Consider the following 14,850-nt stretch of genomic DNA (forward strand, 5'->3'; position numbering starts at 1 on the left):
CTGTGTGAGTTTGCACCTTCTCCCCATGTCTGCATGATTTTTCTCTGGGTGCTATGGTTTCCTCCCACAATCCAAAGATATGCAGGTCAGGTGAGTTGGCCATGCTAAATTGCACGTAGTGTTCAGGGATGTGCAGGTTAGGTGCATTAGTCAGGGGAATTGTAGAGTAGTGGGGTAGGGGCATGGGTCTGGGTGTGTTACTCTTCGGAGGGTCGGTGTGGACTTGTTGGGCCTAATGGCCTGTTTCCACGCTGAAGCGATTCTATGAAATAGCTTTAACCAAATAAGTTCATTATTGTACCGGGATTGCCAACTGATTGTTCTTGTTACTTTGGGAATTTCTTTTTAGGGAAAGCCCCTCATTTCCTTCGGCTACAGAACGTGGAGGTGAACGCAGGACAAAATGCCACATTTCAGTGTATCGCAGGTGGGAAGTGGTCCCAGCATGACAAGTTATGGTTGCAGGTTTGTATTTGTTTTTTTTTTCAGATATTTTGAAAAAAAATCAGCTATTTCTTTCAAATGTTTAAATTGTGGCACATTTTAAAAGGCTACCTGTTGGACCTGGAAGGGAGCACAAAGCAGTGATGTTCTTTTGTGCTGTTTTTCTTTTGCTTTGTTCCCTTGTGTCACACCGACCTGAGCATCAATGGGATGTAGTTCAGTAAGTAATGCCATTAGATCTTCCTCCAAATTGAAAACTACATTTTTTTTCAGATGCTTAAGAGAGAGAAACTCTTTTTCTTTTGTCTCTAATGAACCAATTTGACAAGTACACTTGCTATAGAGAATCGATGATGAAATAAGGTCTTTTTACTCTTCAAAGGATTTTTAAAGATTTTCCTAGACTTCCTTCAGAGTGGCCAACCTGGGAATCATTATCACCTCTCTGTTGATATTGAACAATTTAAAATGAACTAGTCCCTTCTTCAATGAAACTGAAGCTGATTTCTGCACATTTTTCACTTACCCCTGGTTGTGGAATGGATTCAACAGAAGGTACACAGTCCCAAGAATGAGAGCCTTAAATTCAATTCTGCAGTTAGAGTCATGTCATGTCCACAGTCAAGTATTTTGTTAATATGATATTATTTACATGGAAAATTAACCCAATTGAACCTGTAAAGAAAAATCTACGAAAATGAATTAATATAGCATATTTCACAAGAACGAAAATCATTCAATATTTCTTGAAGTGGAGTAATACAAAGAAGAGTATTGTGCAGAAACAGGCCCTTTGCCCCACCAAACCTACATGTTACATGATGCTTGTCAGAACTAAAAGCCTTTTGCCTCAACACAGTTCATATCCCTCTATTCCTTATCTATTCATGTAGCTATCTACTTCTACCACCTCCTCTCGCAGCTTATTCCAGGCGCTTTCCACCATCTGTATAAAAAGACTTGCCTCTTACATTTCCTTTAAAGTTATTCCCTTTTACCTCGAACCCATGTTCCCAAGTAATTGAATATTTCTAACCTGGGAAAAATATCTCGGACTATCTATTCTACCCAGGCTTCTCATAATTTTGTAAACTTCTGTCAGTTTGCCCCTCAGCTTTTGACATTTAAATGAAAACAAACCAATTTTGTCCAATCTCTCCTGATGGATAACACCCACCAAAGCAGGGAACATGCTGGTAAACGTTTTCTGTACCTTCTCCAAATCCTTCTGATAATGTGGCAACCAGAACTGTATGCAATATTCCAAATGTGGCCTAACTAAAGTTCTATGCAGTTGCAACATGACTTGCTAATTTTTATACTGTGCCCCAACTGATGAAGACAAGCATGCTATATGCTTCTTGACCAACTTATCCACTCCTGTTGACACTTTCATGGAATTATGGGCCTGTCTGCCTTCATCTCGCTGCATGCTAGTGCTAATAATGGTTCTGACATTTACTATAAACTTTACTCCTGTGTCAGACTTATCAAAATGCATCACCTCACATTTGGCTGGATTAAATTCCATCTCCCATTTCTCTGCCCACGTCTCCAGTTTATCTATATCCTGATTAATCCTCTGTTAATCCTCATTACTATCCACAGCTCCCCCTATCTTCATGTCATCTACAAATTTACTAATTACGTATAATTTTATATAACAAGCCACAGGCGTCCCTGCACTAATCCTTGCAGAACACTACTTATCACAGATCTTCAGTCAAAGAAATATCCCACCACTGCTACTTGTTGTTATTTATGACTAAGCCAGTTCTGTATTATCTTATCAGCTCATCATGGTTTCCATGTAACTTCACCTTTTGTATCAGCTTGCCATGAGGGATCCTGTCAAAGGCCTTGCTAAAGTCCATGGAGATAACATCTACTGCCCTGCTGTCATCATTCATCTTTGTCACTTCCTCTAAAAACTCAATCAATTTTGTGAGACATGACCCCCTTGTACAAAGCCCTGCTGCCTATGGCTAATTTGTCCATATTTTTCCTGGGGACTTGTCTACCTTAATGGTTTTCAAAATACCCAACACCACCTACTTTTTATATTAACCAGACTCAGTGACTATGTCCTTCTCCTTTGTGAATGTCAATGCAAATTATCGTCAAGAACCTCACCCACTTCCTCTAACTTGGTGCATAAATTCCCTTCTTTGTCATTGAGTGGATTCACCCTTTGCTGCCCTCTTGCTCCTTATATATGTATAAAATGTCTTGGGATTCCTCTTAATCCTGTTTAATGTCACGGCCCCTTTTAGGCCACCTAACTCCTGGTTCTTTCCAGCTTTCTTTATAATCTTCGAGGACTCTATCTGTCTTCAATTTCCTAAACCTTACATGTGCCTCCTTTTTCTTTTTGACTAAACTCACAATTTGTCTTGTCATCCAACATTTCCAAATCTTGCCATTCTTATTCTTAATTTTTCACAAGAACAGCTGATCCTAAACTCTGATCAACTGACCTTTCAAGGATTCCCAGGTGACCAATGTGGATTTACTCTCAAACAGCTGCTCCTAATCTACATTCCCAAGTTCTTACACAATCTTGTTGTAGATGGCCTTGCCCCCAGTTTAGTACTTTCACCTGAGGGCTACCCTTATCCTTATCGATAAGTAACTTTAAACTTACAGCATTATCATCACTGTTTCTCAAACACTTCCCCACTGAAATGTTGTCCACCTGGCTGGGCTCATTCCCCTAGCTGGACTATTTACACACCGCTTGAAAAAACCCTAATGGATGCACCTAACAAATTCCACTACCCCCTGCATCTAAGCCCCAGTCAATGCAGAGGAAGTTAAGTCCACCCACAATAACAACCCTGAAAACAACAAATGCCAGAGATCCCAGTGGTTCAGGCAGCATCTATCTACACTCGAAATATTAACTTGCTGTCTCTCCATGGGTGCTGGCTGACCCACTGTGATCTCCGGCATTTGTTGTTTTCAGTACAGATTCCAGCATCTGCAGTAATTTGCTCCACCTTGACAACCCTATTGCTTTCATATTTTTCCATAATCCGCCCACATATCTGTTCCTCTGTCAGCTACTTGCTGTTTGCAGGCCTGTAGTACAACCCTGTCAAAGTGAATGTACCTATTCCTGACCTCTATGGAGATGCCCTCAGTGCAGCTGTAATATTCTTACTAATGAGTAATGCAATTCCCCCACCTCTTTTACATTCTTCTCTTTCTCACCTGAGTTCGGAATCCTGGAACATTAAGCTGTCAGTCTTGTCTCCCACCTTACAACGTCTCTGTGATAGCTACAACATCATAGTTACATGTATTAATCCAAGTTCTAAGTTCATCCTTCTTATTTGTTGTACTTCTCATGTTAAAACAAACACATTTCACAATCCCATCCTGCCATGTTCAGTAACCTTTCCCTTTCTGTTCTTCCTCTTAGCCTTACTGGCTGTAGTCTCTAACTTCCACTGAGTTATTTCACTTGCTGACCTATTGCTGTTGTTCTTGCCCCAATGCCACACTAGTTTAGACCCTCCTGAGTGACACAATCAAACTTCCGTGCCAGGATATTGGTGCTCCTCCAGTTTAGGTGCAATCCATCCTCCTTGCACAAGTCCCACCTGCCCCAGAAGACATCCCAATGATCCACATAACTGAAGCCTTCCCTCTTAAGCCAGCTGTTTAGCCACATATTAACTCTACTATCTTCCTAAACCTAGCCTCACTGGCATGAGGCATGGACTAATCCCAAGATGACAGACCTAGAAATCTTGATATTCAACTTACTACCTAATACCCTTTATTCCTATGTCTTTAGAACTAACGTGGAGCACAACCTCTGGTTGCTCGCCCTCGCTTTTGAGAATTTCTTGCTCAGAGACATCCTTGACCTTATCCTGGAGTCTTATTTACAACCATAGAGATGCCTATCTGTGCCCCTGACTGTAGAGTCCACTGTTACTACTATTTCAATACACTTTGCTCCCGCTATGGTGCTACCATTTTGGCTGCTGTTGTTGCCGCCATCCTCTGATAGGCAAATATTTGTCCCCGGACAGTATCCAAAATGGCCGACTTGTTAGACAGGAGGATAGCCAGAGGGGACACCTATACTGTCTGCCTGTCCTATTTGCCTGAACCTTGGGTGTGATCACTTCTCGAAAGCTCCTGTCTATGACACTTTCCATTTCTTGCATGCTCCTGAGGATATCTGTTTGTCATTCCACCAATCCATGCAGTCTGACAGAAGCTGCAACTAGGCAGCTTCTTGCAAATATAGCTGTCAGGGATGTTTGAACTGTTTCTGATTTCCCCTATTCCGGTTAAACGCACTACCCTGTTGATCGCCATTGTTACCTGTAGCAACTATCTAATTAAAAATAAATTTCTATTAAATTAATTTACAGCTAACTAGATGGCATTTATCTCTCCACCCTTCAGGCACTCTGCCTGTATTCCTGATGAAGGGCTTTTGCCTGAAATGTCGATTTTCCTGCTCCTTGGATGCTGTCTGAACTGCTGTGTTTTTCCAGCACCACTCTGTTCCAGAATCTGGTTTCCAGCATCTGCAGTCATTGTTTTTACCTAGCTAACGAGATGGTCCCTAATGTTAGATTCTCAGTAAAGAATACAAAAGTATATACACTCTGTAAACAGTCTAAGTCAGAGGTGGGGAATCTTTTCATGTTGGAAGGCCGCATTATGTTAGTTGTAATCTAATAAGGCCGCATCCAAGAAACTTACATACATTCTTCAAAATTCGCATCATTTTGCAAAAATCTAACTACTATGTACTAACTAACTAAAAAAAGAATAAAAATGTTAATTGTAAAGTTAACTAACCTTTTAATGACTTTGTTGTGACTGCTTTTTGTAGGAAAGCATTTGAATATTTGGTTGCAGCATGGAGGTCTGCAGTTTTAGCTGATCCTCTAGATGGGTATCCGTCATTCATGACCTTAAGGGCGTCTTGATTTTGGATAAGTAGGAGAATGTAGATTCGCAGCAATACGTGGGGATGATTTAGTTGAATTTTCTTTTACTCTCTGGTATTTTAAATACATTCATTTTAAGATTAAAATAAAAATAATAAAGGATGGAAAAAAATATTAATAAAAAATACAAGATTTGTTCTGCAAAATTTGTATTCATTCATAAGATCACACACAATGGCCTAGAAGGTTGCATGTAACCTTAAGACCACAGGTTCTCCACCCCTGGTCAAGGTACTACTCCAAATGCATTGGGTGGCATGGTGGGGCAGTGGTTAGTATTGCTGCCTGACAGCGCTAGGGATCTGTGTTCAATTCCTGCCCCAGGCGACTATCTGTATGGAGTTTGCACATTCTCCCCATGTCTGTGTGGGCTTCCTCCAGGTGCTCTGGTGTCCTCCCACAATTCAAAGATGTGCAGGTCAAGTGAATTGGCCATGCTAAATTGCCAAGCAGAGGGTAAGGGAATGGGTCTGGGTGTGTTACTCTTCAGAGGATCAGTGTGCACTTGTTGGGCTGAAGAGCCTGTTTCCATACTGTAGGGAATCTAATCAATATCTATGCTATTCTTCCACTCACCTAAATACTACTACTGTCAAAATGTATGGGTATGAAAACTAATGGAAATTGAAGGCAAGAAACAAGAACCGCTTTCCCAAAACTTATGAATCAGGAGCCCTTCTGTCCAAAATGTCATTATTGAATTTGTGATGTTACAAAGTGCAGCTCCAATAATACTGTTTGTGTAATGGATCCTTTGTCACCCCAGTATAACACCAGCACCTCCACATGACTGAAAATGTAGATGCATGACAACTAATTTGCACACAGCAAGTTCCCTCAAAGGGAAATGTGAGAATAACTGGACACTTTGTTTTTGTGATGTCGATTAAGGAATACCTGTGTCCAGTACAGTGAGGGATAACTTCCCAACTATTCTTTGGCATCATGCTGTGAGGTCTTATATGTGTTTAAGAGGACAAATGGGTCCTAGGTTTAATAACTCATCTGAGAGGTGGCACCTTGAATGTTGCAGCGCTGGAGTGTCTGCCTTGATTTTTATTCTCAGATCCTTGAACCCATAAGCTTTCAGGAGCTACCAACTGAGCAACATCTGACACAACCTGTGACATTGGTGATAATTTATTGATGCAAGTTTGATGACCTCTCCATTTTAGGCTTCTAGTTTTACAAAAGTACAAGATTGACCATGCACCACTTGTCAAACAGTTGTTTGCAAATCGTGGAAATTGCATCTATGATATCCTTATGTATGTTCAGAGCAACTTACCATTAACATGCCTTCTGAAATTCAGTCTCCATGTCTCTAATTTGCCTGTCAACTGTCTTTGTAAACCTTAACTTTAAGCCTCAGCTCGGAAAGTAAAATTTTGATGGGCGGCACGGTGGCACAGTGGTTAGCACTGCTGCCTCACAGCGCCAGAGACCCAGGTTCAATTCCCACCTCAGGTGACTGACTGTGTGGAGTTTGCACATTCTCCCTGTGTCTACATGGGTTCCCTCTGGGTGCTCTGGTTTCCTCCCACAGTCACAAAGATGTGCAGGTCAGGTGAATTGGCCATGCTAAATTGCCCCTAGTGTTAGGTTAGGGGTATGGGTGGGTTGTGCTTCAGCGGGGCGGTGTGGACTTGTGGGGCCGAAGGGCCTGTTTCCACACTGTAAGTAATCTAAACACAGAAAGTACTAGAGAAACTCAGCAGGTCTGACAGCATATCCATATGGAGATAAACAGTGAACACTTCCAGTCCAATATGACTTCTTAAGAACGGAAAGGGATTGGAAAACTTTGTATTTTATAATTTTGATAGAAGTAGAGAGGAGTCAAGGAAACTGATGGTACAAAATACAAAGGGGTTACTAATTGGGATGAAATAGAAATAGGGATTTTAAACATGTCTAAATTAAGGTGTGGCGAGATGAAATAAGTACAAGTAAATCACTTCTTCATGTGGAAGGTATGTTTGGGGCCTGGGATAGTAAGGAGGGGGATAGGGAATGGGCAAGTTTTTTTAAGGGAGTAAATTTTAATCTTACAAAATGGGTCACAAGAGTGAAATAATGTTCCTAATTTTCATTCCCATGTTGGGTGCTTAGAGCCAAGTGAAATTCCAGCTTTGCAAGCACAAATTTTAAAAATGGCCACCTATTCTTTGCATTTTCAGTCTAATGGAGGGGAGGGGGCTGCGGTGGGGGGGCAAATGGCTGGAATATAATTTGGGCTAAGCGGCCCAAGGGACTTCTGGCTCCTAACTAATGGGGTGGGTATGCAAGATGGATAACTAGCCTCCACTCTGGCACTGTGATCAACAATTACAAAATAAAGATGGAAACAAAATCTCTCCTGCTCTCACCCATTTCCTGACTTTCCACACTCCATCCAAACCAACCCATGTCACCTAATGTCTAATACCAACCCCCAGATCCTCCCATTCATTTCATGCTCATGTTTGATACTCTAAACATTCCCCAACAATCCATCAGAGCTCCATGCTAACGTGTGCACATATACGCATCCCCCACAGCACCCATACCCCTATTGTCACCCTATGCCCATTTACCCATTCCAAAACCACTTAATACCTTATGTTCCCAATCATCGACATGGATTATCATAGTTGTTAATCCATTCATTTACAACTCATATACCACCTATGCGTCACCTTTTGCCCTATCTTTCTGTTTTGTTCTCTACCTCTTCTATGCTAACTCACCCAGTAACCATTATGGGCATACACCAGGAGTCATGTTGATAGAAAGTAAATTATGGCTTTATTGATGTTATTATTAAACAATAAACACTCATTGATACAATTTCAAAATTCAATACAAAAAATTCAATTCAATGGGTTCCAATGTGGACTGAATATTATCAGACATCACCTCTCATTTTTGATAGTTTCATGCAAGGATTCTCTCTGTGAGGATTTACCAAGTTTCTCACATTATCTTCCCAAGTTCCCTCATTAACCACACACCATCCTATGGCAGTCCATCCATTTGATTGCCTCACTTGTCATGGACAGAAATTCTCATCACTGCTTAGAAACCCCAAGATTTCTAGTGCTACTGCCCTTTTACAAAGCCAAACATGCACTGACATTGACAATCAGTAGTTTTCTGTTCACAGTCCATGTCTGGAGAACATAACAAACAGAACAGGTCCTTTATAAAGCATGCAGTCAGCATTCACATCACGTACAAATGATGGTTTGACATACTCCTTTATACCATGGGACAAGGAGCTGTCTAAGAAGGAGGGCCATGGAATGCCTCCACAAGGAGCTTTGATGTAGAGACCATTCCCCAATGAATGCAGAACCAGTCATATTTACCAAGAGATGGTGGGAGATTCTATGTGCAGCATGAGTACTCACACCTTGCCTGAGATCTTCAATTATCTTTGTGCTTTGTGCCCACTTGTGTCAATTTTAAAAGGTCATCTGTGATTAGTTTTGCCTCACCGAGATGCCTACCTTCAATCTGAAATGGCCAATGACATGGTCAATTTTGCTTATGACCAGTATTTACACTCCACACCAGTTGGACATTTCACATGCACAATACTAATGGTTAGATATGACTTAAACCTGTCCTCTGTGAGTGCAAGATTGATTGGTTTGCCCTTGAAGGGTCCCACCACTCCAAATGGAGTTTACAGATTGAGACAACAAAATAGAACTTGACTCCACACACACCAGGTGTGGTCACACCCATTACTCATTCACCGTTTGTGTTTCGGAGCTGAGTGAATGTGTAGAGAACAGAGGTTATACCTTGAACAGTGAATCACATGCTCAGCCTGGTCATCAATGGGCCTTCCAAACATCCATGACCCTTTTAATTTCTGGAACTCCTTGGACAGGCCATCGCTGCTGATTCCCACGTGGAGTTGCAACTGCAATTCTAACCTCTACCCTGAGCAATGGCCCTACGATTCAGTCCTGCCAACCATCTTGGTATACACTCCCTAACACATTTGGCCTTCATTGTGGTTCCCACCAATAACAGCTCATCAACCTGTTTATATCTCAATCTTCCCACCTTCACTGACTGTGTCTCTCTTCTGCAGCTCAGGTTGCTGTGTTTAATCTCAAGTATAGACTTGCCCCTCATTTCAATCAAAGTAGTGTTTCCTGAGAATTCCTTTTACTTGATGCAGCTCAGCCTCAGGATTGACTGACAAGGACAAACAGTCACAACTGATGACTGACCAGACCTCTAATGATCTCCATGCAGCTCCCTGACTGATGTTCTGAGAATCCTCTGACTGGACCTGTAGGACTTACAGCTGCCTACTCTCCAGTGTGTAGTGAGATAGCCCACCACTTCTTGTTACCCAACATAGATGATTGACCATGCTGAAGACTCTGGCCTGTGATTATAAGATGCCCTTTACTGACTGTGCTGTGACCTCCTGACAGACTGCATCTCCTGTTGAATTGATGGAAACTACTCCCCATCAATGTTGAGACATGGCAATTTGGTTGAGATGTATGCAGTGCATTTTCCCCATATGCTGCTGGTTCATGCTACAGGTATGAGATTAAATTTGCACTGTGCCATTCAATAATGTGTCCACACCATTAACTGCTCACAAATATGTTGAGCTGCGTCACTCTGTGCCAGGCAGGGCAACAAGACTGAGGTACTCATGCTGTGGAAGTAAAAAGCCAATAGACAAGGCAGGGCAGGGATACTGAGAACACTGAAGCATAAAGGTGAGCTGGAGAGGATTGTTGAAATGCAGCCTGATAAATTCCATAAAATGAGTGCCCACTTCCATACGGGATGTCCTGGCAGGAGTATTGCAATGAGAGGTGCTGATGTGCTCTAAAGTGCAGCGTTGAATTGCAGGCTGTGAAGCTGGTATTTGTCACATGCCAAGGTCTGTGCACTCGCTGCCTATGAGTATGTCCTGATGTGTTGGTACTGGGTGTTTGGAGCAGCTTGCAGTGAGTTGGAGTTGCCAGGTAACCACTCCGAAATACATCCAGCGAATGGGAGAATGAGAAACTGCATAAATATGAGGTCATATGAATTATTAATGAGATGTTAATACATGCTAATACATACAAATAGGTCTCTCACCATGATTTCATGAGAATCTTGTTGTGCTGTTCAACACTTTGTTGGAAAGTAGAACCTCAAGAAACTGTTAACTGACTAACCTGTGATTTTCCCAACTTTCTGTCCACGGCCCACATTGTTCAGAGGCTGGGAAAAATGCAACCATTGAGTTTTCTTCAATTTATGAAAGCAATTATTTTACTTAAATCCTTGATCCCAAAATGAAAACAAACATGTCCATTCTGTGAGCAATTGGAGCTGTCCAGCATTAGTTGAGCAATAATCTGCTCATGAATGTTCAGTTCAAATTCAGGCAGGATATTCAGCTTCTGACTTCATTATAGCCTTAGTCCAAACTTATGCAAAAAAATTGAATTCAAAGGTGAGTTCAGTGATTGCCCTTGACATCAAGGCACCTTCTGACCGTACATGATATCAAGGAACTGGAATAACAAATATAATAAGAAAGAGAAAAAGGAGTAGGCTGTTTAGCCCCTCTAGTCTGGTACACCACTCAGTAAGATCATGGCTGATCCAACACTTCTTTTCTTCTCTTTCCTCGTAAACCTTGATTCCCCAATTGATCAAGAATCTTTTTATCTCAGTCTTAATTATCTGGTGAGCTGCACAGCTCTGCCCACTCAGCTCTCAACCATCTTAGACAAAGAAAATTGCTCCTTAACGCATTCTTAAATTGGAGCCCTTTATTTTGAGACAATGCCCCTAGACCCTCCCACAAGAGGAAATATCCTTTCAGCATTTATCCTGTCAAGCCCCTTAAGAGTCCAATAGGTTTCAATATGGTCACCTCTCATTCTTCTAAACTGTGGGAGTAAAATCCCAACCTGTTCAAGCTTTGCTCATAAGGCAATCCCTCAATGCCAAGGATCATCCTAGTGAACTTCTTTGAACTGCTCCAATGAAAGTATATCTTTCCTTATATAAAACTGTTTTGTTTTACCTTGGCCAAAATGTGCTCTACAATTTTTGAGTTCAGATCATCTCTCACAAATGTCGTCTTTTTATTTCTTATTAACAGTACTACCCCACCCTCCTGTCTCCCGAAAGGTCAAATATTCCTGAATGTAAAGTTCCCGGATTTGATCTCCTTGTAACCATGTTTCCATAATGGTTCTGACATCATATGAATTTACTTCAATTTGTGCAGTCAGTTTGTCAACCTGATTCAAAATGTTTGGGGCATTAAGATTCAAAGTCTTTAAACTTGTTCTGTTGTTGGATTTCCTTACATTCTTATTCCCTGATGCACTATGACATCTGTACTTTTGTTCTGTTTTCTGGGAACAATCAGCCCTGTCACTAACTTACAATCCTACCTTCTCCTTTAACTCTGATATTCTAATTTTCTTGCAACTGAACCCCCCTGTCCCCAACCCCAACCAAACCAGAATTTAGTTTAAAGCCCTAACTACAGCCCTGGTTATCTACAGCCATTCATCAGGATGCCAGTCCCAGCATGATTCAAGTGGAACCCATCCCATCAGACTAGCTCCCTCCTTCACCGGAACTGGTGCTGTTGTCCCGTGAATTCAATTCCTTTTCTCCCATGCCAATCTTTGAGCACACGTTTACCTCTTTAATCTTGTTGACCCTGTGCCAGTTTTGCTTGTGGCTCAGGCAGTAATCCAGACATTATTACCTTTTTGCTTCTGCTTTTTAGTTTAGTATCCTGCAGCTCATATTCCCTCAGCACGACCTCTTTCTACCTATATCATTGGTACCTATGAGCCCAGAGGAGATATTCTGAACCCAGGCTCCAGACAGGCAAAACAACCTTTGAGACGCTCGATCCTGACCAGAGAGAACAGTGTCTATTCACCTGATTACACTAACCCCAATGGATGGGTTCCTTGATTGCCATAGTGTCAATCACTCCCAGTAGGCTACAGTCCTTCAATTGAATTGAATTGAATTTATTGTCACGTGTACCGAGGCAGCTTTGTCTTGCGAGCAATGCAGGCAGATTACAGAGTTAAGTAGTATAGATAAGTAAATAATAGGTAAACAGCCACAAAAACAAAAACACAGTTACAGGTGAATGTAAAGAGTTTGTGAGTCCATTCAGTATTCTAACAACAGGAGGGTAAAAAGTGTTTTGAAACTAGCTGGTGCCTGTGTTCAGGCTTCTGTACCTTCTCCCGGATGGTAGAGGTTGTAGATAAACATTGCCAGGGCGGGACGGATCTTTGAGAATGTTGGTGGCCTTTCCTTGACAGTGGGCCTGGTAAATGGATTCTATAGATGGGAGGTTGGCTTTTGTGATTGTCCCGGCCGAGTTCACCATTCTCTGTAACCGTCTCCGATCTTGAGTGGTACAGTTCCATACTAGGTAGTGCTACATCCAAACAGAACTCCGCTCAATAGTGATTATCATCTCCTTCTCCCTCCAACCAACCTTGTCTGAGGATCCACACTCTCAACTTCCCAGAGAAACAGTGGTCCAAAATATTAATAATCTCAAATGTTGTCTGACCATCCACCTCTTAAGATTACCCCCTACTAAGCCCAACAAATATATTTGCATGTCTGCAGAATTCACTTCTTTGCCTGAATGTGAGCCTAGTTTATTAGTCCATCTTAGATTTGCACGGGGAAACAGTCAACAACATTACAACTTAGGTTCCTCCTACTCTCTGCTGGTCATGTCAGTAAACCTTTGACCCAAGGTGTCCCTGATTTTCTCCAATGCCATTTCAAAAATCCCAGTTTTAGTTTTCTGCCATCCTTGCCAATTACTGTTGTATTCAGTAATAGTTCTGAATGGGTTAATGCGGGAGACAGTGTTCATCTGATGATGTCAAACAGTCTTGGGTTGGGTTAATAGCTCTGGATCTCAAAAGGTGACAGATTGTCATCTAAGTCCCTCAGTGATCTTACCAAAAATATTTAACAGGAAAATGAAACTAATTCCTACCATCAATAAACTACAACTTAAGACAAGAGCCTCAACTCATTAAGATTCAGTGGTCATTCCTTTACTGCTGTAAATTAAATAGACTCTTTGACTCAATCAAGGAAAGAGAAATGCTTGCAGCAATCCCCTGTCTATATGTATCACCGTTCTGATATTCAATCAATGTCCTGGGTCAAAGATTCTATTTTTACGATGTTCACGGAGTTTGTGCACTCCATCTAATAAGCAAAAGATTTTTATGTCGACTCATTACAACTTTTTGCTAGATCAGGTCATTATTTCTGATTACCTTTCAAGAAGAACTTGTGTCCAACATGTATCAACTCAGCTAATTAGGTATCTTCTGCAAAATTTGACATCTTTACAGGAATAAACCTGTCAAATTTGCAATCTTTAACAATGTAAATGTTGTGCTATGGAAGTTTTTCTGTTTCGGCAAAGGTCAAGCTAAATTTTCCTGCATCAGTGTTGCATTGAGTTACTGAATCCATTTATAGTGCAATTGTGATAATAGTATTCCTTGAGATGGACTCACACTAATACATTTATATAAATGGAGCCTAAATCCTCAATCAACCTCTGATCTAACATCAGAACAGAAAGACGTTGAGTCAGTTTTGCATGGTTTCAATCAGACCTGTACTTGACAATTATACTACACAAATTGAACATTGGTGTGAAGCAGACACTGCTTTGCACTAAAGTTAGACATCTTGTGTCACTGCATCCTTGTTTAAATTTGTCCTAAAATATCTATTTCGAGTCCTTAGATGAATCTAGTCCCAGGGTTTATGTTTTTTAATGTCTTAACCTTGAGACCTAGAGTTCTCTCTGAGCTCTCCCATATATGTTTCTTCAAATCTGTACTTTATTTTATTCAGTGCTGGGATGTAAGCTTCACTAGCAGGACCAGGATTCATTACCCATCCCTAATCTCCCTCGAGAAGGTGGTGGTGAGTTGCCTTCTTGAATCACTGTTTAATGTAGGTAGACCCACAATGTCATTGAGGATGGACTTCCAGGATTCTGACACAGTGCTACATTTCCAGGTCAGAATGGTGAGTGGCAAGGAAGGGAGCTTGCTGTTGTTGGTGTTCTTGTGTATCTGCTGTACTTGTATTTCTAGATAGTAGTAGTTGTAGTGGTTGTGGGTTTGAAACGTAAGAAGACTTGATGAATTTCTGCCGTGCACCTTGTAGCTGGTACACACAGCTGTTATTGTGCTTCAGTGGAGGGCATGAGTGTTTGTGGACATGATGCCAATTGAGTGGTCAGCTTTGTCCTGGATGGTGTCAATTTTCTTGAGTGTTGTTGGTGCTGCATCTATCCAGACAAGTGGACAGTATTCTATCACCCTCTTGACTTGTGCTTTGTAGACAGTGGACAGGTTTTAGAGATTCAACAGAG

The 14,850-nt window shown here is 41.4% G+C and overlaps 1 protein-coding gene across 6 annotated transcripts in view; it reads left to right on the top strand.

The window, feature by feature from the left end:
* Positions 1-14,850, top strand: part of ptprt (protein tyrosine phosphatase receptor type T) — a 1,418,554-nt gene that overhangs the window by 602,778 nt on the left and 800,926 nt on the right. For all 6 annotated transcript variants that reach the window (XM_072556501.1, XM_072556497.1, XM_072556496.1 and 3 more), the window contains exon 5: positions 350-465. In XM_072556501.1, coding sequence (XP_072412602.1) covers positions 350-465 — 116 coding nt within the window. The remainder of the gene's footprint in view (positions 1-349; positions 466-14,850) is intronic.

This window comes from Chiloscyllium punctatum, chromosome 37 (genome assembly GCF_047496795.1).
Source record: "Chiloscyllium punctatum isolate Juve2018m chromosome 37, sChiPun1.3, whole genome shotgun sequence".
In the NCBI taxonomy this organism is placed as follows: domain Eukaryota; kingdom Metazoa; phylum Chordata; class Chondrichthyes; order Orectolobiformes; family Hemiscylliidae; genus Chiloscyllium; species Chiloscyllium punctatum.